The 22,619-nt window shown below is 33.3% G+C and overlaps 3 protein-coding genes across 5 annotated transcripts; 2 read left to right on the top strand and 1 right to left on the bottom strand.

Moving 5' to 3' along the window:
• The first annotated feature begins 82 nt into the window (after positions 1-82).
• Positions 83-3,950, top strand: LOC127065601 (protein arginine N-methyltransferase 9-like). Of its 3 annotated transcripts, XM_050998163.1 has the most exons (9): positions 83-381; positions 657-820; positions 940-1,066; positions 1,272-1,673; positions 1,749-2,747; positions 2,926-3,079; positions 3,143-3,226; positions 3,311-3,631; positions 3,730-3,950. In XM_050998163.1, exons 1-9 carry the CDS (start codon positions 83-85, stop codon positions 3,757-3,759), a joined length of 2,580 nt encoding a protein of 859 aa, XP_050854120.1. In that variant the 3' UTR covers positions 3,760-3,950. The 3 variants fall into 3 exon arrangements, 2 of the variants coding, with proteins under 2 accessions (XP_050854120.1, XP_050854121.1); XR_007782143.1 differs by lacking the exon at positions 3,730-3,950 and having other exon boundaries at positions 3,129-3,226; positions 3,311-3,462; XM_050998164.1 differs by having other exon boundaries at positions 3,311-3,950.
• LOC127065613 (serine hydrolase-like protein) lies at positions 3,858-5,581 on the bottom strand. The gene is made up of 2 exons (XM_050998197.1): positions 5,295-5,581; positions 3,858-5,054 (listed from the first exon to the last, which is right to left on the bottom strand). Exon 2 carries the CDS (start codon positions 5,043-5,045, stop codon positions 4,146-4,148), a length of 900 nt encoding a protein of 299 aa, XP_050854154.1. The 5' UTR covers positions 5,046-5,054; positions 5,295-5,581; the 3' UTR covers positions 3,858-4,145.
• Positions 5,582-6,582: 1,001 nt separating this feature from the next.
• LOC127065599 (polycomb protein Sfmbt-like) lies at positions 6,583-21,162 on the top strand. The gene is made up of 11 exons (XM_050998155.1): positions 6,583-6,912; positions 6,997-7,243; positions 7,323-7,522; positions 7,580-7,771; positions 7,902-8,166; positions 8,321-9,057; positions 9,134-9,389; positions 9,519-9,868; positions 9,949-15,276; positions 15,325-15,563; positions 20,335-21,162. The coding sequence occupies exons 1-9, from the start codon at positions 6,598-6,600 to the stop codon at positions 10,276-10,278; spliced, it is 2,892 nt and encodes a 963-aa protein (XP_050854112.1). The 5' UTR covers positions 6,583-6,597; the 3' UTR covers positions 10,279-15,276; positions 15,325-15,563; positions 20,335-21,162.
• Positions 21,163-22,619: the final 1,457 nt, after the last annotated feature.

Raw genomic sequence — 22,619 nt, 5'->3', positions numbered from 1 at the left:
GAGAAATTCCAATACACATGGATTATAGATACGTATAAAAATTGGGAAGTTTTTCTAACCTATTAACATACGAATAACATGAATGAAGGAAATTCGTGAAGTCGGAACTACCTGTATTTATTTTGATAACATAACATATTTCTTTTTCTTATTTTTTTTTTCTGTATTTTTTATTACTTTAATCATTAAATATCATCATATTTACTTGCTGATTGGAACTGTCATAGTATATATACATAGATATGTCAGGCGCAGATACTTTGTTTTCATACCTATGACTAACAAGCATAGTTTATTACAACACGTTTGTTTTAAATCTTATTTCTCCGTATTTGCTCTATTTTTTATTTTTACTAAGCTGACAGCGCTATCTCTGTTTGTGTATGTGTAATCATAAAACTCATCAACCAAATTCAAAGTTAATGTTTTTATTTGGTACAAATATATACAACAAGGTTATATATGATCTTTTTTTCTAATTTACACACGTGAATTTCTTGTTATGAATATGTTTTTTCATATATAATTTTTTGTACATATTTTTGTTGAAATTAACTTAATTTTTTAGACATACAATCATATTTTTTAGTTATTCGAATGTATGTCTATACGTTTATATTTACATAATAAAAAGATTCATTTCATTATATTTTAAGGATGGAAGTGGAAGTGAAGGATATAATAGAAAAATCTTTGAAAAAGGCAAAGGATCATGATAGTCTTGGGCATGTTGGAAAGGCTTATGCTTATTATACTGTTGTAGCAGAACTATGTTCTCCAAAAAGAGCAGAAATAGAAGAAGCATTTACAGATGTTTTATGTATGTTTTTATAAATAATTTGTCTTGTCTATTTATATATTGTTATACATCTTTTATATGTTATTTGTTTTGTTTATATCTTATCCGTACTCTTTAAAATGAAACATACTTATATTTAGGTGAATGGTGTATGCAATTGGAGGTCAATAATAGGTTTTCTGATCTTCTGTTATGTTATAAACATTCTTTAGATATTTACCCAAATAATCCACGTATGCTAAATAATTTTGCAGCGCATCTTCTAAGGTAATAATTATGGTGAGATCATGCTTTTAGATGTATAGATTAATATCTAACAATTTCAAAGAATTGAAATCTTATTAGCTTATCTTATATATCTATTTTTATACATTAATTTTAAAACATAACCATCTGATTCTTTAATATATAGATATAAATTGTATAAGAAATTCTTGTTTGGATAGAAAAATTTATTATTATGCTGTTTAAGGAATAACGATCCTATGAGAGCAATACCTTATTTGAAAAAAGCCTTGAGAGTTGATCCTACTTTTCTACCTGCAGAACGAAATTTGCAAAATGCACATAGTATGGCTGTAGCTAGATGGCACTTTCCAATGTTGAACGATAAGCAAAGAAATAATGCATTTGCACAAGCAATACATAAAAGAATTTCTGAAGGCTATGACACCGTTTTAGATGTAGGAACTGGCACAGGTCTTCTAAGCTTATATGCGAAAGATGCAGGAGCCAAAAAAATTTATGCATGTGAATATTCAACAGTAATGGTTAACATAGCAAAAGATGTATTTGAGCGCAATAATGCAAAAGATATAAAATTGATACCTAAGCTTTCTTCAAATCTTAGAATACCAGATGATATTCCAGAAAGGTTGATTAGATTATTAAAAAAAAATTAAAATAAAAATTTCTGTTTGTAAAAAATTAATTATTAATTATTTTTCAGATTGAAATTGATAGTAACCGAAACATTTGATGCTGGTTTGTTTGGGGAATTAATAATACCATCTATGATTAGTGCACACAAAAATATTTTAAGTAAAGATGGTATGATTATACCTATGAGAGCCACTCTTTACATGGCTGCTGTTGAATGTGAATATATCCGATACAGGTCATCAGTTTTATTTAACAAAATAAAAGAAGAATGCTCTCTTAGTTTTGATAATGTGCTTATAATACCAGACGATGAATATTATGATACAGAAAATCTTGAAAATGTTAAAATCAATCATATAACAGAACCACAAGTATTATTACATGTTAATTTTAATGATATATATGAATTACAAGAATTTGCAAAAGATGGCATAAAAGCTATACGATGTGTCAAATGCAGATATGATGGTATTATAGATGGATTGGTAACTTGGTTCAAACTACATCTTGATGAAGAAATCGTAATAGATACATCAGAAGCAAATTCTTGTTGGCAACTGGCTGTATTTCCAACAATTCCAGCAGTCTGTAAAGAAGGTGATAACTTAACAATTAAGACTGAAGTACATAATGGAAAATTAAAGTGTTCTTACACATTAAGCACATTTAAATCTGATATTGATTCTAAATGTACATATCGTTTACCAAGAGAAATAATAATGTTCCTTAATGATCTTGAATATATTAAATCTCTTATTCAAATTAGCAAATCTCATGAAACTAGGAAATTAAATTGTATTTTGGATACCTCACCATTTCCTATCTATGGTTTGATGCAATTGAAAAAAAATAAACATAGTGAAATTTTATATTATGAAAGTAGTAATTTAATACTTTGTCATCTTGTTGAACAAATTATTAAAGAAAATGAAATCCAAGGTACAGCTTATGCTGTATCTGATTATCGTCAAATTCAACACCCTGTAGATATCATACTTTTTCATAATTTTGATATGAAGGGAGAATTAAAAGATTGGGGCCAAGATAGTTGTCATGAACTTTTCAGGTAATATGTTTTTTCATCCTTTACTATTTCTTTTATGATCTCAAAATTGTTTCAATAATCTGTAATGACTGATATCATTAGTATGAATTTTGATAATATATGCATATTAAGACTGTTACAATCAAATGTGGCTCATCTTTTATATTCTTAATGAAATAATTAGAAATATATGTTTTAGCTATTTATTAAAACCAGAGGGCATTATATTACCAGAGAAAGTATTTTTGATGGGACAACTTATATTCTCAGAAGATTTACCTAAAATAGTATCTGTGAAAGATGCAAATATTCAGTGGGAAAAAAATACAACGAATAAATCAAATTTTCATAAGGTATATATTATTAAGAATAAAATAATACTTTGCAATTTATAATTATTAGAATTTTTTTTGTAGCATAATGAATATATTAATGTTGTGACAAATATTAAAAATAGATATTCAAGTTACAAGATTGCAGAATATATTAATGAATATAAGGTAATGTACTTGTAAGATTATTTGATAATATACTATACTCTGTGATAAATTGAAATCTACACTTAAAAAATTCTAATGTTGCAGATAGATCAAATATTTGACTTAAATTTAAGTCTGTATTCTTATATACCTTTATCTGAAGTACATACATTAATAGAAATAAGAGAAAATGAAAAAACGCAATCTGTTGTAAATTTTAGAAAAATAGGCAATAATAATAAGCAATTATATCCAAATGCTCTTATTTGTTGGTATAAAATTGAACTTACATCAGATCATGTACATTATACAAAAAGAAATGATTCTTTTATGAATCATATGGCATTAGTATTAGAGGATGAATTGCAAAATATGATTCAAGCAGATAATGAAGTAAAGATTAAAATACAACAAGTCAAAGGTCTAGTAAGTATCAAATTGATTACTGAATGAAACAAAAAGTACTGAATTATATATATATATATGTGCATTTTTAGTTTTATAAATATGACTTTATTTTATAGCAATTATATAACAAAATAATAAAAATATAATATTATAAAATTACTAACATAATTAATATATGTTTTATAAATAAGTGTTTTTCTGCTATGATAAATATATGGATCAAAATAAAATAATTTACATTAAAAATATTTATATATAATAATTTAATAAATAAACCAATATATAATAAAATATTTGTTATGTGAATATAAATTACAAGTAAAAGGATTTCAAACAAAAGTTTGTGAAACAATTAATTATATATATAATACATATAATATTCATAAGGCACCCTACCAAATTCATTTTTTGATATAATATTTTAAAAATAATGTATATAAAGTTGCATTTATCCAATGCCCTATCACCATTAAGTATCAAATATATCGTTCAGCTTTCCATAAGTACAATTTCAGTTCTTAACATTTATCTGTTAAAGCTTGCTTTTAATATTACTATCCAAGAACTTACATATATATGGTGCTACTCTTTCTGGATAATTATTATGGACATCATGATTCCCATTTACATAAGTAACAAAAACAGTATTATTCCAATTGCCTGCCATTTGTTCTAACATATGTGATATAATATTTGCATATGAATCTATTTCAGAATTTGATAAAATAAGTATACAGGGAATTGAAAATTCTTTAAGACATGTTAATAATTGATCTACATTAAAGAAAGGTACTATAAATGTTTTTAATCTAATATCACGGTTATATTTATATAGATCATTAACTTTTGTTACAGCTCTCTCAAACAATGCTTTTGCAGCTTCTGAATTTAAAGCTGAAATTCTTCTACATCTTAAAGCGTATAATATTTCCTCTTCTGTATATAATCGAGGAGTTTTATCTATATTAGCTTTAATAGTGATATCACAAACTTCTCGTAAGCGAAAGACAAGATCTTTATTTAATATTGGAGGTGATATTAAAGAATCCAATAATATTAATTTTTCAATTCTTTTGGGATAGAGAATAGAAAACATTACACCAAGGTGACCACCAAAACTATGACCCATATAAATACAAGTATCCCATTGTAATACATTTAATACATAATATATAGAAAGCACATAACTAAAATAATTAAGTGGTATTCCTGAACTAAAGTGTGATGAAAATCCATGTCCAGGTAAATCTATACATACAATATAACAATTTTCTGGTAGATAGTTAATAATTCTGTTAAATGTACCAGCATTATCTGAAATTCCATGTACTGCTAGAATTCTTTTATCAGTTGATAGACCCCATGCTTTAGCAGCAATATGTCCCCATGGTACAGATAATTTAAGTTCTTCATATTTTTGTTTTCCCTCCATCACTAATCACTATATATAAAAATTTATTAGTTAACTATTCTTATTATATAGTCTTATATAGAATCCATTTCATAAAAATGTATAAGTCATTCTTTATGAGTATTTTCACATACTTAAAAATATTTATAAAAAAAAAAATAATTTTTTCATACACACATTTAAAATACTTTAAAGCAAAGATATTAATAAAATTCGTTGTTATCATTTTTTATATTAAATGTTATATTACATACGACAATACGTGCTTACCTTGAAATTAAATGCAAAAGTGTGAGAATACAAATACCCTATAAATATTTGTCCACCTTTGATTCAATAACGTGATTATTTGATATCAGTGATTGATATTATAAGATATTAATAAAAAATATATAATGTATTCAATAGAACGAATAGAGAGTAAAAACCTTGTGTAGGTTATTATCTGACGATTAAATTTGCATTATGATTATGCGTTATAACATTATATATATAGTTATTTTTTATTTTTTATTATAATTTTCATATATTTTATTATATATATATACATATACATACATATATATATATATGTTTATATATGCGTGTAATTAGAATTTAATATTGTATGGTGCGCATGCGCATGTATATATATATATATTTGAAAATATGTAGTACTTACAATATTTGATCATACCAATGAAATAGTAGTTATAAAATTTTTTTATTAGCTATAATTTCACGTAATAATATAATGATATAAGTAATTTCCAGATGTATCATAAGTAGTTTTGTAAAAAACTAATATTTGATAATTTACATATGTATATATGTATATATATTTTATAACCCGTTGTATAAAATAGTGAAAAAAATTTGAAAATGATTGCGAATTTATTTCAAACGTATCGTCTAGTTTTGTTTTCCTAAAGATTGTCAGCACTGAAAAGTGAGATGAGATCAGTAGTGTTAAAGCGAATGCCTACCGCCTAATGTTTTGCCCTATTGTTCACGATGTCGGGGAAAATGAATAGGTTTTAAGTGACTCTAAATAGGCTAGCTGTGTTTTTCATGAATGGTGTATTATACATCAATCGAGATGGAACAGATACTATGTAAGAAACATAAAGGACGGTAATACCGGTTGAAAGCATTGACAGATTTAACGAAGAACGCTTTGTCATGGACATGCAAGCCCCGAATGGTTCGTATGTGTTTTCGAAATATATTAAGTACCTTCGACCATCATAATTAGCGATTTTATAATTGTATGCATACGGAGAATGATACGCGTCAGAAACGTATTCTCTAATTTTAGGAATAATAAACTGTGAATTAAGGTTAAATAATATTTCTCGTACTTATATCGACATATTAGAACATGTTTTGTATTTCCATTTTATTTGGATTCGTTTAAATTCACGTCATTAAATATTTATGGTTATATTGATATTTGATTCTATAATAAGAATAGTTACATAGTATCAAATATATAATCCATCACTTAGTGAGTAAAGAAAATAAATTATGATGCTTAAGTCTGTCTCTTACAAATTTGCTTTCTACACTATTACTATTGCTTTAGTTAAAAGTAATGTTAAAATCACTCGATATAAGATTGGATGTTTGTATGAATCTAGTTTATGCTTCCATCCCTGGAATGCCAGAACTAGGGATGGTATGGATGGGAGATATGATGGTACATGGAGAACCTACACACGAGCTTATGTTAGACCCTCGTCAAAGTGAAAGTCCATTCTTTTCTCATGGCTCTCATGCATATGAGGATCTTAGAAATCATCAAATTGCTCCTACAGCAATGGTACGATACTTAGCACCACAATATTCTAACGAATGTTCAGAACCTGATGAAACCATGGAAACTATGGATACGCAAGAGATGCAACAAGTGAGCCATATTTCTTGTAATAATAATATCTATAATATTATGCCGACTTCTTAATTATTATACAACTCTAAATCTATTTATTAGGAATATGACTCACAATCAGAAAGACAAGAAATGAGTGAATATTTAACGCTAGAAGATTATATGGCTGACGAGGATAGAGAACAGGTAGTAAGTAACGTAGCAACTCAAACTACTCATGACGGTTCACCGTTGCTACGAAATCGGAAAATAAAGCCTATAAAACATCCTGGCCTTATTTTAAAAACACCGATCGCTTATCAACCACATACTGATTTAAACTTCATTCCTATTCGTAAAGATGGCATAGGTAAGAATTGTAAAGCAGTATAATTTGTGTCTATTTATGTTTTCAACACGTCGAACAATTTTTTTTTTTCTTTATCCAGCTGTATGCGAAAAATGTGGTGCTATAGGAGTAAAACATGCATTCTATACAAAAGAACGAAGATTTTGTAGTAGAGCATGTGCACGTTCTTCAGAACATACTGCTTCCACTGCTGATTCAACTTATAGCCCATCATATCCAGTAGAACCAACAACAGCTATGAATGCTAAGTCTCCTACTAATACAAAATCTGCAAAAGATGTAAGTTTAATAGAGGTAGGAAAGAATGAAACTTATTCAATCAACAATTTTTTTTAGATAATAAAAAAAGAAATAGAATTGAGCGAACCTATCAAAGAAGAAGAAGAGAAAGTTATAGCAGAACCTGTAATGCCAGAAGATTTACCAGTACGAAGAAAAAGAACTGCAGAAATGGCTGGTTCTTATGACTGGACACCACATTTGGTTGAACCTGGATTTTGTGCTGCACCAGTATCTTGTTTTAAACATGTAAATCTTTTATAAAATTATATTTTTTTAGATTTTATTAAATATACATATGTAAATTTTTAAGATTTAAATATGTAAATCTTAAGATAATTATCTACAAGTAATATGCCATGAAATTTTATTGATACAGGCACCTATATCCGAAATATGGGATAACATAACAGTGGGTATGAAAGTTGAAGTTGAAAATACTGACTGTGACGAAGTATGTGAAGCTTTTCCAGACTCTTTTTGGGTTGCAACTGTATTACGTATATCTGGATATAGAGCTTTGCTAAGGTATGAAGGATTTGGCCATAATGCGGATAAAGATTTTTGGGTATCACTTTGTTCTAACGACATTCACCCTGTTGGTTGGTGTGCTACAATCGGAAAACCACTTATACCACCAAACAGTAAATACCATATGATTATTTGTATTATATATTTATATTTAGTTTTGGAAATTTATATTATAAGAAAATGCTTGAAATTATACTATCATGAAATAAAACATAATCGCGTCTGTACTAGAAATACCATACAATATCATTTTATATTTTTTCACAGCAATTGCTAACAAGTACAAAGACTGGAAGGACTTTTTAAGGAGACGATTAACCGGTGCAAGGACATTAACAACTAATTTCTACAATAAAGTTAATGACAGTATGAAATCTCGCTTCAGATGCGGGCTTCATTTAGAAGTCGTAGATAAAAACAGAATTTCTCAAGTTAAAGTAGCTACAATACAGAAGATTGTTGGTAAGCGATTGCACGTGAGATATTACGATTCACCACCCGAAGATAATGGTTTCTGGTGTCATGAAGACTCTCCTCTTATACATCCTGTTGGTTGGGCAAAGAGAGTAGGGCAATCGTTGGATGCATATCCCGAATATCTAGAACGTGTTTCAAAAGTAAAATTGTGCGAAGATGATGCTACAGATGGTCTTTTTCATGTGCCAAAGAATCATCATCTCCACCTTGGATATACCTTTAGAGAAGGAATGAAAATAGAAGCTATTGATCCACTTAATCTTTCTGCTATCTGTGCGGCCACAGTTATGCAAGTTCTAAAAGAAGATTATATTATGATTCGTATCGATAGCTATGACGAAGATGCAAGTGGTGCTGATTGGTTTTGCTATCATTCATGTTCTCCCTGTATCTTTCCAATTGGGTTTTGTTCTCAGCATGGCCTACCACTTACACCACCAAAAGGTTATGATTCAACCACGTTTACATGGGATGCATATTTGATAGAAACAAACACGATACCAGCACCTGTACAGTTATTTAACAGGGTAACTATAACAACATAAATCGAAGTTTGAATTGTATCAAAATATTTGAAAAAATAACATCAACATTGTATTGTAGGAAATACCGCAACATGGATTCATCGAAGGTATGAGGCTTGAAGCTGCTGATTTGATGGACCCTAGATTAGTATGTGTTGCTACCATTACCAGAGTGATCGGTCGGTTGTTAAGGGTACATTTTGATGGTTGGGAGGATGAATATGATCAATGGTTAGATTGTCAAAGTCCAGATATTTATCCAGTTGGTTGGTGTGATCTTGTGGATCATAAATTAGAGGGGCCCCGTGTACTCACTAAACACACTAGTCCTACTGGTACTTATTTATATGCTAATATATGTATATTTATTTAATACTAATTTATATATATTTAATGATCATCATATGATTAGATTGATCTAGATATTTTTTCTCTGTTTATACACAAGTATTATTTCCTTGTAGTAAAATCACCAAGAGGCCTTAAACGTAAAGCTAAGAGAAAACTAAAAAGAGGAAGCAAGGTATCTTGCGCAAAAAATATACTACCTCGTCACAGCGAACGCATTAGTATGGCACGTGAACGTGAACGAGAATTAGAACCAGCACAAGGCACAAAAATTGAACGAGAACGTGATCTTGAGAGTTTACCGGAACAAGGAAGTAGAGAGCCGGAACCGGCAGAAGAACCCGCTGGTCCTGATCAAACTTTACCTAGTCCAACAAGTGGACAAGGTCAAGCATTGAGCGATACACAAAGTGATGTGCAAAGTCCTCCACCACCCAAAGAGAGAACTGCAACATCATATATTAATGTAATTTTTAGTTTCGATTATAACATTCGCTGATATAAAAAACAATATTAGAAGAATAATTTAAAAATTGTTCGTTTTAGGTAACTTCAGCAAATACAAAATATATTCCAAGGTTAGCAGATGTTGTTCCAAAGGGTTCAGATTGTGGTGATTTGGTACCATCCGAATGGAATGTTTTTGACGTTGCTCAATTTCTCCGTGTCAATGATTGTGCAACATACTGTGACAATTTTAGCAAACGCAAAATTGATGGAAAGACTTTGCTAAATCTTACAAAGGACCAAATAATAAACCTAACAGGTTTCAAAGTTGGACCTTCTTTAAAAATTTTTGATCTTATTCAGCAATTAAAAATCAAAGTAAATCCAGCTCAGGAAAGATTGAAACTAGGACTGAAAAAATTATTATAACATACCTAGTATATAGCTGATATTATGATAAGTTCCAACTGAAATAGATTAAACATGGATTTACAGGTAAGGCATATGGATACGTTTGACTCGTCATATGTTATATTTGAGTTGCATTCTGTTTAATAGTCTCTTTTATCTTAATATATATTCTTAATAATAAATATCCTGGCAATAATTTGTCTCAGCAAATAATGAAATATCTTTTTTTTTTTATGTATTCTATAAAACAGGACAGTTTCTTATTGGATAAAAAATTGTAAAATAATTAGAATATCTTGTGCAGCAAACCATTTGAAATCAAAATTATGTACAGAATAATACAAAATACTTCATATAACCTTGATATGTAGATAAGATTTTATATATGCATTTTGAATTTGTTTGTATTTATAAATATGTGATTTATTTTACATAACAGGTTTTCATTCTAGTGAGTTCTTTTCCCTGTATTGCCATAATTTGTAAATCCATGAGTCAGTTAAATCGATTGAATACAAATGCACCAGCCGTTTATCGGTAAAGTCACAAAGAAACGTTTTTCATTGAAATAGAATTAGTAACGAAATGTAAGAAATATACAAATTCTGTATTACAGATTACAAGTAGACAAAGTAAGTCAAATAAGATAAAATAATGTAATATGATAAAGTACAAAATAGTATTTGTTTGTCGATGATATAATTTCATAAATAATTATGACTATCAAAGTATCATTGATATCTGAATTATTCAGTATAGTTTAATGACCTTCATTGATTTGTGCCAGATTACAATTTCCATTGATGCATTTGTATATAGCTAATGGAATGGTAAGTTATCAACTTTTCTGCTTGTAAATATTATTTTTAGAACAATACAATATTGATACATTTGTGACAAATAAAAAAAGTTAGTTGGTGTTAATTGCATAAGACAATTATTACCAATCGGCTGATGCATTTGTATGATCGTACATTAAGATACGCAATATTCACGCGCAACTTGTCAATACAGTGAATCAAAGAAAATAGATAAAATATAAGAATAATTCAGCTTTGACTCATAAAATACTATTTTAGTACCACAGAGTAACACAGGTTACTCTTATTATTTATTCACTGCTCTTGAAATCATTGTAGCAATTAACTCGAACTTGTACCTTATATCCGGCATTTAAAAAACATTTTGTTGGTAAATACATACACGTAAATAATCCATTGATTGTACAACCTTCTCACGAACGAGTAATCGCTAAGTTACAATTTAAATGTGAACTTCAAACATGTGAACTGGATCTAGCAAAGCATATGAAATTTTGCATTTGGGTTAATAAAGAAATTGTTTGAATATATTATGAAATACAGTATGATGTTCAGAATAGAAAAAAAATTTATCACAATGTTCGTACTAAAATATAAAAGATATATTAATTTTCTTTTATATTTTGCAGATTCTTAAAATTTAAGAAATGTGTATTCTAGGACAAATTAGGAAATGTTAACAAAATATATATATAGGATTGTTACAATCCGATCCTTTTTTTCAGGATAAGGCATAAATGTTTTTTGATTGATTAAATAGCAAGTTCACACAAAATGAAATAGGGAAAGCAAAACATCTAAAATATTTATTCTATCTTCGTTGTTTAACAATGCGACTACAAGTACAAAACGCCATTATAGCCATAAAATTTGGATTACAACAATTTAACTGGTTTAAAGCCAAAGTTAGGATAAAGAAAATCAGTCGCGAGACTCAGATATAGGGTTTTAAAAATATGAGAAAAGATTTTAAAAATGTTTTTTGACAGCTGCCAAAGTTTTCAAAAATTTTTATTCAAGAATAGTATGACTCTCACATAAAATCTACAATAACCCAAATATTTGAGTATCATTTAATGTATACATACTACAACATCTGCATAGTATTACTGCAATCATTAAATAGACGTTATTAACAGGATACAAAAGAAACACGAGTAAAAGGATATATGGTGTGGGGAAATATAAGTCATTGATCATAAAAGTAAATTATACATAGATTATAAATGCAGCCTGTGATATTTGCTGCGGTAAAAAGTAGAAATTTTGTTGTTTGCTCTTAACAAAGACATAATCTATTTCCATATATGCAATCTGCATATATTGCCTGGGTCTATTTTAAAAGTAGTAGACAAAAAAAATTAAAATATGCATTGTAAATTATCTATTCATATTTTGATGCCTCGTTCTAAATTTTGCGGTTTGCTTTGCATATGTTAAACTTATATTAAGTAGCATACGTGAAAACAAAAATAGATTATTTAAAACAAGCTAGAAGCACAGAAACTGTATTCATAATTGTAACCCATAGGCAATTACATCGGTCACTTATCGTCTATTAAGTGTAATATATTTCTTTTTACTTATGGTTCGAGCTATGGGGAATAAATATGAATACAGTTGACAAATTTGAACGATAATCGATAAAAGTATTTATCAGTATGATAGATTTGAAGCGAATCTTCATTTACACTATTTTCTTTTTTTCTATAAGCTTATTAATACATATATTTCTTTTTTATAAGAGTAAGTAAGAATTGATTAAGGATTAATGTTTTACACATATTGTAAAGAAACATGCAAATAATGATGGAAGTACATTGTTTACATAAAATAGTGTAAGCGTTGTTCCATTCGCGTAAAGTACCATTCCATATAAATCATAGTAAGGAATTATAAACTTTTAAGCGCATCGTATTTATAACAACGAGAAGAGAGAGAGAAAAGAAATATTTCATTTTATTTCGCATAATAAAAGATAATAAAAAACGAATGTTGAGAAACGGTGGTAGCACGATGCATTCGAACTACGTACATTTCCTTCTATCTTCGTCATATTCCAAATAAAATGGTTAACATTAAGTACGTATAAAGTTTAGGAAGTTTCAAGCAAACATCGAATTACCTAATAGCAGATTTGAAATTTGTGCATGCATACTGTATAAAGCCCGCGGAAGATGTTTTTATCGCTCGATCTTTATGACCGAAGGAAAAGTACGTCGAATCTCGAAGTTTGTAGATCGCGAATGAAAAGTGCGCGAATCTTATATATTTTTATTGTAGGACATCGTGAAACACGCGTGGTAAAGCTTGGCAAAACGCATGCCCCGCATATATCAGTATGCGCGCTCGAGTACGCGCGTACTCGCGAGCTCTCATCGTTGATGATTCTCACGTTACGTGGCGCTGCTCTCTTTTCACTCGTGTAATCGTGACGAGAGAAGATAACGAAGGAAGCGCCGGTAGGGAGTGGAGAAGGGAGAGGAGTAGCACCTAACGAGCAGCAGCACTATTCTAGGCTTTCTCGACTATAGATCTCTATATGTATGCGCGCGGGCGTATACGCGACGGCGCGGCACAAGGATTGCCGCGAGGTGGGGGTACTGGCGTATTCTATGGGCGGAGCCTCCGCCAGCTGGCAGATGTTTCCCGCGCGGCCGTATCATTCCTTTAGCGTAAAGCTGCGCGACGTGAAAATAGTTCCTGTCGGACGATCGAAGTATCCGAGTAAGGACGGTGATAGGAAAGGAAAGAAAACTTGAACACGGGGTGCGCGGCGCCAAGCTTTAGTCGCGCGCGTCAGAGAGAGAGAGAGAGAGAGAAGGAAAGAAAATAAGAAGAGGAGGGACGAGCCAGCTTCGGATTGGTCCGAAGTAAGGGTCCTCGATATCAGGGTAGCGCGAAGCGCGCGAATCGCCCCGAGCGCGGGCCATCGAACTTCTTGAGAGAGAAGGGAGTCTATACGTGTGTGTATGCGTGTATGAGAGAGAGAGAGAGAGAGAGAGAGAGAGACTAGATTTTCGAAGGGTGACGTAATCGTCCCGAGTCTCACGCACGCTCGTCAATGCGTCGCTTCGTCGCTTTGAGTTGGTGCGGCTTTCGTACGGGAAGGTGTGCCGTTTTCGATACACGATTTCGTGTCCTTGACATATCGCGAGGCCAAGTGTAAAAGAGTTTTCTTCGTGTGGTCGCAGCATGTTTCTGGCGGTGTGCTTTGGTAAAACGGTACTACGCGGTGCGACATGTCGGAATGAGAGAGCAAAGCGTTACGTACATTCAACGATGCGATCACGGTAAGCACACTGTGTGTCGATAACTACGATAGCGTGCGTGCTACTACCGGTGTGTTACTTTTCCGATATATTCGTGGGTGTTGGAAAGAATTTCAAAGTATTTTACGTTTTCAACGATCGTCGATTCGAACGATCGTTCATCGTGAATTAAATTCGATAAAAGACGAACCGAAGACGAATAGAAAAGAGGTGTGGCAAGAAGAAAGAAAGAAAGAAGAAAAGGAAGAAAAAAAGAAAGAAAGAAAGAAAAAAAGGAAGAGAGAAAGAAAAGTCGAGACAGTGCGGTAGGATAGAACAGGAGTGGAAAAAAAGTGAAACAGTTTGAAGGAGGGAGAAAGTACGATAGTCGAGAAAGCCGGCGAGAAGACATCCGAGATAGAGGGCGCTCGACGGGCCCGGCGTCTACGGACGGCCCTGAAACCGGCGGCGGCGGAGTGATTCGCGACGCGTCGTGGGGGCCCTCAGCTGTTTCCCGCCAAAGATCGCCATTACAAAACGCGTTCGGCCGTTGTGTGTGAGAGGATCGCGCGCGCCGTAGTGACTGTTCAATGGTGGAATATCTCGGTGCATTGCCACTATAGTCGTGACGAGTCCGCTCGTTTTATCGTCGACGTCTGGACATCGTCTTCGTCGTGTCGGTTGGGGTTCGTTTCTAACGAGCGAGGTCTTGTAAAAGAAGGTGAGAGAAAGAAAGAGAGAAAGGGGGTAAAGAAAGAGACAGACAGAGAGAGTGAGAGAGAGAGGAGAGGGAGGGAGGGATAGGGACAGAGAGAGTTCTCGTCTGTCGCGTATCACGCGTAGACATAAGCGCGTAACAATTCGCCGTCGTGTCAAGGAGAGCGTGCGCGCGCGCGCGCGTTCTCTCTTTCCGGGCCGTAGTGGAGTGTGTCGTCGTGCGAGAGGTGGAAGAAGAAGAAGAAGAAGAAAAGGAGGAGGAGGAGGAGGAGGAGGAGGAGGAAGAAGAAGAAGAGGAGGCGGCGGCGGCAGCGGCAGCGGCGGAGGAGGAGGCGGAAGCGACGTTTTCTCGCGTCTACCGCGACAACGGCGGCTGCTGCTGGGAGCTGGTGGAGTCGCGGGCCGGGATTCTCGGTGCGCTGCAAGATATGTCAGTGTTCACTGCCGACGATCGGATTTTGCTCGAGGAAATCGTTGAGGCGAGCACCGAGGAACACGAGGCTGAACTCTGTGGGTTAGTAAAAATATTATTTTATTCGAGGCATTACTCCGATCTCATCTCGTCCTAATCGATGCCAATAGTCGATCGCACATTCTAAGAGAATGAGAGAATCGAGATAAAAAGAGAGAAAAGGAAAGCGCGCCAACGTGTGCGTTCCTTCTTTCTCTCCCTCTCTCTCTCTCTCTCTCTTTCTCGCTATAGTTACACGTCCCAGCCCTTTCCATCGGCCGTTCTTCCTCACCGAACCTCTTTGCCAATGCGTCTTTCCCCTTCTTTCTCCATCTCTTCTCCCACTACCGTACCACCGGTTCTCTCTTTCTACCTTTGGGTATACATATAATGCGTGACGCGTCTCTATCGCGAGAAGTCCCTGTAGTAGTTCTTTCTCCCTCCCTCCCTCCCTTCCTCCCTCTCTCTCTCTTCCTTTCCCCTTTCCATTCTTACTCGTTCTTCCGTTTCGCGGACGACAAGGTATCTTCGGGCGACGCTTATCGGCTCTGTTCGGCCCTCCTCGCGAGTTCGACAAGGAAAGAGATTGCCTTCTCTCTACCAAAGCCAACAGTTTACCGTCCTCCTCGATGACCAGCTGTTAGAAGCCGGCCGGCCGGCCGGCGTTTTAACCTGCGTCGTTCCTTTTCGTTCCTCTCGCGTTTGCGACCTATTAGCGTTCTCTTTCCATCCTCTCTTCCCTCTTCTCTCTTCTTTACTTCCCTCTCTCTTTGAACCCCTCCTCTCCTCCTTCTCCTCTTTCGTCCTCTTCCTTACTTTCCTCCCTCCCCTCTCTTCCCCTCTCCCTATCCCTTCCATCATCGTTCCCTTGCCGCGTCTTTCTTGGCTTTTGTCCTCTCTCTCTCTCTCTTTCTCTCTCCTTCCTCTCTCTTTCTCTCCCTCCCCTCTCTCTTTCTCTCCTTCCTTTTTTATTCGTCCCGTCCTTTATGTTTTGCAAATCTCGAGTGAACGAGCGCGCTCGCGTACGCTCGCGAGAAAGCGTCGTGAATTTGTACGCCGGCCATGGGTTCACGCCCAAACAAGTATGGCGCGGACAGTCGACGGTCGATTGTTTTTCTTCTTTCTTTCTTTTTTTCTTTCTTTCTTTTTTCTTTTTTCTTTCTTTTTTTCTTTTTTTCTTTCTCTGTATTTCTCTCTCTCTCTCTTTTTCTTTCCTTTTCTTTTTTCTCTTCCTCCTTCCTTCCTTCCTTTTATTATCTTTTCTTTTACGAGACACCTCATGAATTATTACGTTCGTCCTAATATACACACGACTCCGTAAACGCTTGATTTCTACCGATTAATTTGGATTTTTTATTCTTTTTTTTCCTCTTCCTCTTTCATCCAAACTATATTTAACGTTTTTTTTTTCGAGTATTTATTTTAACATTTGTTTTTTATTTCTCAATCGTTTTCTTTTTTTTCCGCTCTCTCTCTCTCTCTTTTTTTTTGTTTCTATCTCGAGTCGCTCTTACATCATTGCTAACTTCTCTTCTTTGCGCGCAGACTTCTTCTTTTTCGAAAAGTTATTTTTTAACCGGTGGAAAATAGCTTCGGTTAAAAGATTCTCTTTTATTTTATTTTATTTTGTTTTATTTTATTCTACCTTTATTTCTTAAAGTAAAACATCGAAGTTAGAAAAATCTCTTTGGTGATCTTGCAATACGATTATGAAACGTTCTGTATATTTAGAAAATAAAAAGTTCGGAAGTTTGTTTTTCTTTTTTTCTTTTTCTTTTTTTTTCGTTTGTTAAGTAATTCAATAATACGGACCGATTCGAGGAAACTTCTCGTCAGTAGAACAGCACTATACGTTGACGCGTTTAGAAATTCTTTCAGGCGAGTAATTTTTATTCTTTGGTAAAATTATTTACGGTATTCTACGAAAGTTAATTAAATTGCGAAGGACGATTATATGTTAAAAGATAGTAACTTTCTAACGAACTTTCTATTTAGATTATGTCAAGGACGATTTTGTTATTAACAGAATATACAAAAGACAATAAGTTCAGAAAACGTATATATATATATATACATACAAGCAAACACACACGCATTTACATCTTGAAAAACTATAAATCTTTTTCCAAGAACTGGATAATATATTTAAAAAATTTGACATTTATAAAATGTTTAGTTCGTAATTTTCTTCTTTTTTCCCTTTCTTTTTTCCTTTTTCTTCGTTTATCGCTTCGTTGCTACTATTTTAACGATTCTTAAAAATGTTCGACATATCTCATATAGCACATTAATTTTTCCGTATCTACATACCAAACAATTATAATTGTTATATCCAGAAAATGTTGTACAATTTTGTAAGAAATTTTTCGAATATTTCTTTGAGATATTGCTTTTCAAGTTTCATAATACGTACGTACGTACACAATCACACACATACACACAAACATATATATATATATATATATGTATATATATGATTGGAGATTTTTCCTTGTAAGAGACGATTCGAGTTAACGATAAGAGCTAACATAAGAGAAAAACAGTGGTTAGGAAGAAAGAGAGAAGAAGAGTGAGAGAAAAAGATAGATTGACGTGGGGAAGGCGGGAATAAAGAAGGTGAGCGATAACAGAGGAAGGAAAAAGCGCGCGAGTTCTTTATCGTGTCGAAGAAGAAAAAGTAGTAGTAGTAGTATTAGTAGTAGTAGTAGTAGTATAGTAGTATAGAAGAAGAGATACCGAGTGGCCAACGGACAGACAGAACGATAGACAGAGATCGGCCGTTATACCACGGCCGCGTTACGTAAAAGCCGCGTTTGTTACACAATAATCGACTCTTCTATAAATAACCCGAAGCACACCGTGCTTCGGCTCGATTCCTTGTTTACATATGTTTGACATCGTCGCGACGCGACACGATGCGATGCTCGTAGTCAGCTCAATTGGTGGCCTAGCATAAAGCGTTCCTTTTAAGAGATGAATCATAAATGATCGCGTAACGTTGATGATGATGATGATGATGATGATGATGATGATGATGATGATGATAATGGTGATGGTGGTGATAGTGATGATAATGATGATGATGATGATGATGATGATGATGATGATGATGATGATGGGAAGAACGCGAGAGAGGACGAATAGAAATATTATTTGTTTGCTTTTCTTTTGTTTTTCTTACGTATTACTTGGCCTTTTCTAATCGTTCATATCGATCTAATCTCGATCGGAACAAAAGAGAAAAATGAAAAAAAATATCTTTGTTTTTGAGTCTTGACGCGTTGAATGGATGAATGGAAGAACAGTTATTTTTTCATTCTTTTTAATTTTGTTATTTTTCTTATTCGAAAAAAAGGGCGTTTCCTGCGAAAGGAAATTTATTTTCGTTTCTGAAAATTATTAGATGAAAAATGTTCAGAAAAGATTCGCAGATACTTTTCGAGTAAACGTATAACATAATTTAAATCTTATTTTTCTTTCCCCCCTAGAAACCACAGAGTACTTACCCTAAACATGTCGAAGCGACAACGAATTCTCGTGTGTCACGTGGAATCATAAAAGTTTCGTCCCTTTCGTCCTGCCGCACTTTACAGTTTTCCCCCATTTTCCGAGCAAAGATAAAATAGAGTTGTAAATAAGGTCGGTAGAAAAGTTGGAAACATGGTGTATGGCAATATCGAATATCGCACGCCATAACAGTATTATCAGTTTATTTTCAAGAAAGATTTTTTAATGAATATCATAATGTAATATTTATGTTTGTGTTTATTATTAACAATATAGTAGGTATTTGGGTATTGTGCGTAATTAATAATATCAATGCACGCAACATACCTCAACTATATTTGTATTTTTGTAAAAAATTATTATATGAATAAATATAAAAATGAATAGTAATAATGTAAAATTTTATTTTTATTTTAAAAGTAAAGAAGAAACAAAGATTTTGTTATTGTCAAGTAAAATCCATGAAAATTTTGTGACTCTTAGAGTTGCAAATGTACTTTAACGTTTTATTATAATTAAGTAAAATTTATGAAAATTTTGCAACTCTTACATATTCAACTGGTATATATGAATATGTTAAAATCGATCGTCTCGGTATTTTCTTATCCTATCGGAAAGGTATAGGTGTACGACCTCTTTGTGGTTTGTACACGGAAAGAATCGTTGGGATGTCACGTCGTTGCACCGCATTCATTTTGCACTTTTCCGGCCTCGTCTAGGAATGGGCTTAACACCTGTCGCAACTGTATAATATGTCGCTATCTCATTACGGGACATACATATATTCTTGTAAAGTGTTAAATACGTTAAAGTTGGGATAGTTTTTTTGAGCTTCTTCAAAGGTTCATACCGTGTAAATTCGATCGCTTTTAAAAGTAACCTTCCGTATTTAAAATGTTACCAAACGAACGTGTTACAAATTTTAGTAATAATAACTAGAAATATTTTAAAGATATCGAATATTTTTCATAGTCATTCGAGTAGCGTAGTAAATGGTTATTTTATTTGCTCTTTTGTCAGTCATATAAATTAAAAAAAATATCACATACTCTTGTGTATACGTGTGTATTCATTTATATTTATGCAGATATAACATTCTCTATTTTTTTTTCTTTGTTTTTGATAAATTGCAAGGTAAACAATGGCTGGTATAATAAATTAAAAGAGAGACGTAGAGAGAGAGAGAAAGAGAGAGAGAAATTTATCTTTTAAAGAAAACACGTGAGGGTTTGGAATAGACAAAGCAAATAAATTGATTTAAAAATTAACCCGTTGATTTGCTACCGTACCGTGCAAGAAATAAATATATTGAAAAATTCCTTCATAGAGAAATTATTTATCGCATCTCTGGAAGAGGATTCGCGAAAGATACGAGTGCATAATCTCGAACGGACCGGCGATGAGTTCCGGCGGGCCTCTGCCAGCAGACAACAATGGTTTCTCTGTTGACCTCTCACGCTCCATATACTGTCGTGCAACTCGAAGCCGCGTTACACGTGCGTCGTGGCTCGTAAGGAAAAGGAAGAGGAGAAGGATGATGAAGAGGGTGCGGCAGGATTAACGCCTTCTATCTCGCGTAGAGACTTCCTTTCTCTCTTTCTTTTTGCTACGTAATGTTACGCGTGGGTGAAGTTAACGCCCTCCCCCGTCACTACTATTTTATTATAAAACAAATAACGCGCGAGTGTGACCCGTAAAGTGTATTAATTTTCTGCAATAAATTGCAATGGAATTTGATTTGAGAAAAAAAAATTATATTATGCGAACGTAAGGGATAAAATTATTTTATAAATAAAAGAAACGCAAGAAGGAGAGAAAGAAAGAAAGAAACGATGAAAGAAAGAATAAGGAAAAAAAAAAGTAAGAAAAAAGTAAAAAAAAGAAAGAAAGACGTAGCGTAGACGACTCGACGTGGCGCCCATCGGATTGTGACTTACGTCACACTGCTAAATATATGCCCGGTCGTTCTCAATCTCATCCCCATTCTTGAACCGCGTTCCATCCCGTATAAGATAGCATGATCCCATGACTGAACAATCTATGCGTCTTTTTAGCCTACGTATTTTTTTTCTGTTCTTTTCTTTACCGTTCTGTTCCTTTTCTTTCTTTTCTTTTCTTTTCCTTTCTTTTCTTTTCTTTTCGTAGTTCGTTCTTATTTTTTCTTCATTTTTTCTTCCCCTTTTCACGTGTCTTTTGTTATCCCTTCATCCCTGTCTTATAGCAATCAAGATCATTGTGCGGTTTTAATACCTGTATCTATAGAAGATACGAATTTAGGGACCGAATGAATAGGGATACCTGTATAAAATTACTGTGAATTTAATGGTTAAGATCAAAGGTGGTTAACAAGGGTGGTTTTATTATATGATCATTACACGTATAAATACACAATAAAAATATCATATTTATGCGGAATGAATTATTATTAGGCATTAATCCGATTCCGAAGATCATACCGATGCATACTATAAGCGCATCTTCTCTGTTCTTATTTTCTGTTTGTTATCGGTACGAACTATCAATCTTTATCAATCAGTTGTGATACGACTAGATAGAGTAATCGTAAATATACGGATAGGATTCTTTCTTCGAGTGTACGTAAAAGGAAGGGGACCGTTATCGCGGTTTATTTTTACAAACGTTTGAGCATTCCAGTTTCCTATTTTTTTTATCTTCCTGTCTATACAAATATCGAATTTGTATCAAGATTGATGACATATAATCATAGTTGACTCTCTGTCATTTATTGTACGTTGAAAAAAAAAACGTTATGATTATTAGTATAGTTTTATGATAGCTAAACTTTACATCTTTTTATTACCGATACTTATTTATTTAATTTCAATCATATAACATCTTCATTCAGAGTTACAATAATTTAGTGTCTATAATGATTTATAAACTACTATTTTAGAACTCTTATACCTGTCCTATAAGAAAGCTTATGGACGGAAGGTTGTATAAATTTAGCTCCTTAAATTTTTAAATTCGTTTTATTCTGGTCTACTACTTGTGTGTAAGCGTATTAGAAATTCCAGAAGCACATCAAACATCTGGCTTTTCGTTTCGTCCATTTAAAAGATCGTGATATTTCAGTTTGAAATGATTAGAGTGATCTCGACGTGTTAGTATAAATTCATGCTGAAACGGAGTTACAGAGAATGAAATAAGACAAGAAAGAATAAAAAAAAAAAAAAAGAAAAAAAAAAGAAAAAAAAAGAAAAAAAAGCACAGACGTATTAGTCTCTTAGTAAGTCTCTCTAAGAAGGCGATTGACTTCGCACAGAATAAATCATGATTGGTGGCAGAAAACGAAGAAAGAAAGAGAGAAAGAAGGAACGAAGAAGGCGGCATGCGCGTACACGTCGTCGATCAAGGAAAAAGAGCGCGAGCAACGGTCTAACTCTATAGATCCTCTCTCGTCAAGGCAAATACACACAGAGAGACATCCTACTTACTCTTTGCGTTCTTCTTCGAGTCAGCGGAACGTCCTTTCCGTTCGCGTTTTCTAGCTTCTGTCTCTCTATCTCTCTCACTCGCGCGCAGCTGATCGCGACGGTTGGAGATAGCGACGCTCGGGCACCGGTAACAACCAGCTGAGTGGCGCCAGCC

This window comes from Vespula vulgaris, chromosome 8 (assembly GCF_905475345.1).
Source record: "Vespula vulgaris chromosome 8, iyVesVulg1.1, whole genome shotgun sequence".
Lineage (NCBI taxonomy): Eukaryota > Metazoa > Arthropoda > Insecta > Hymenoptera > Vespidae > Vespula > Vespula vulgaris.
The sequence above is the reverse complement of the archived record's forward strand: the minus strand, read 5'-3'. Positions and strand labels throughout refer to the sequence as shown.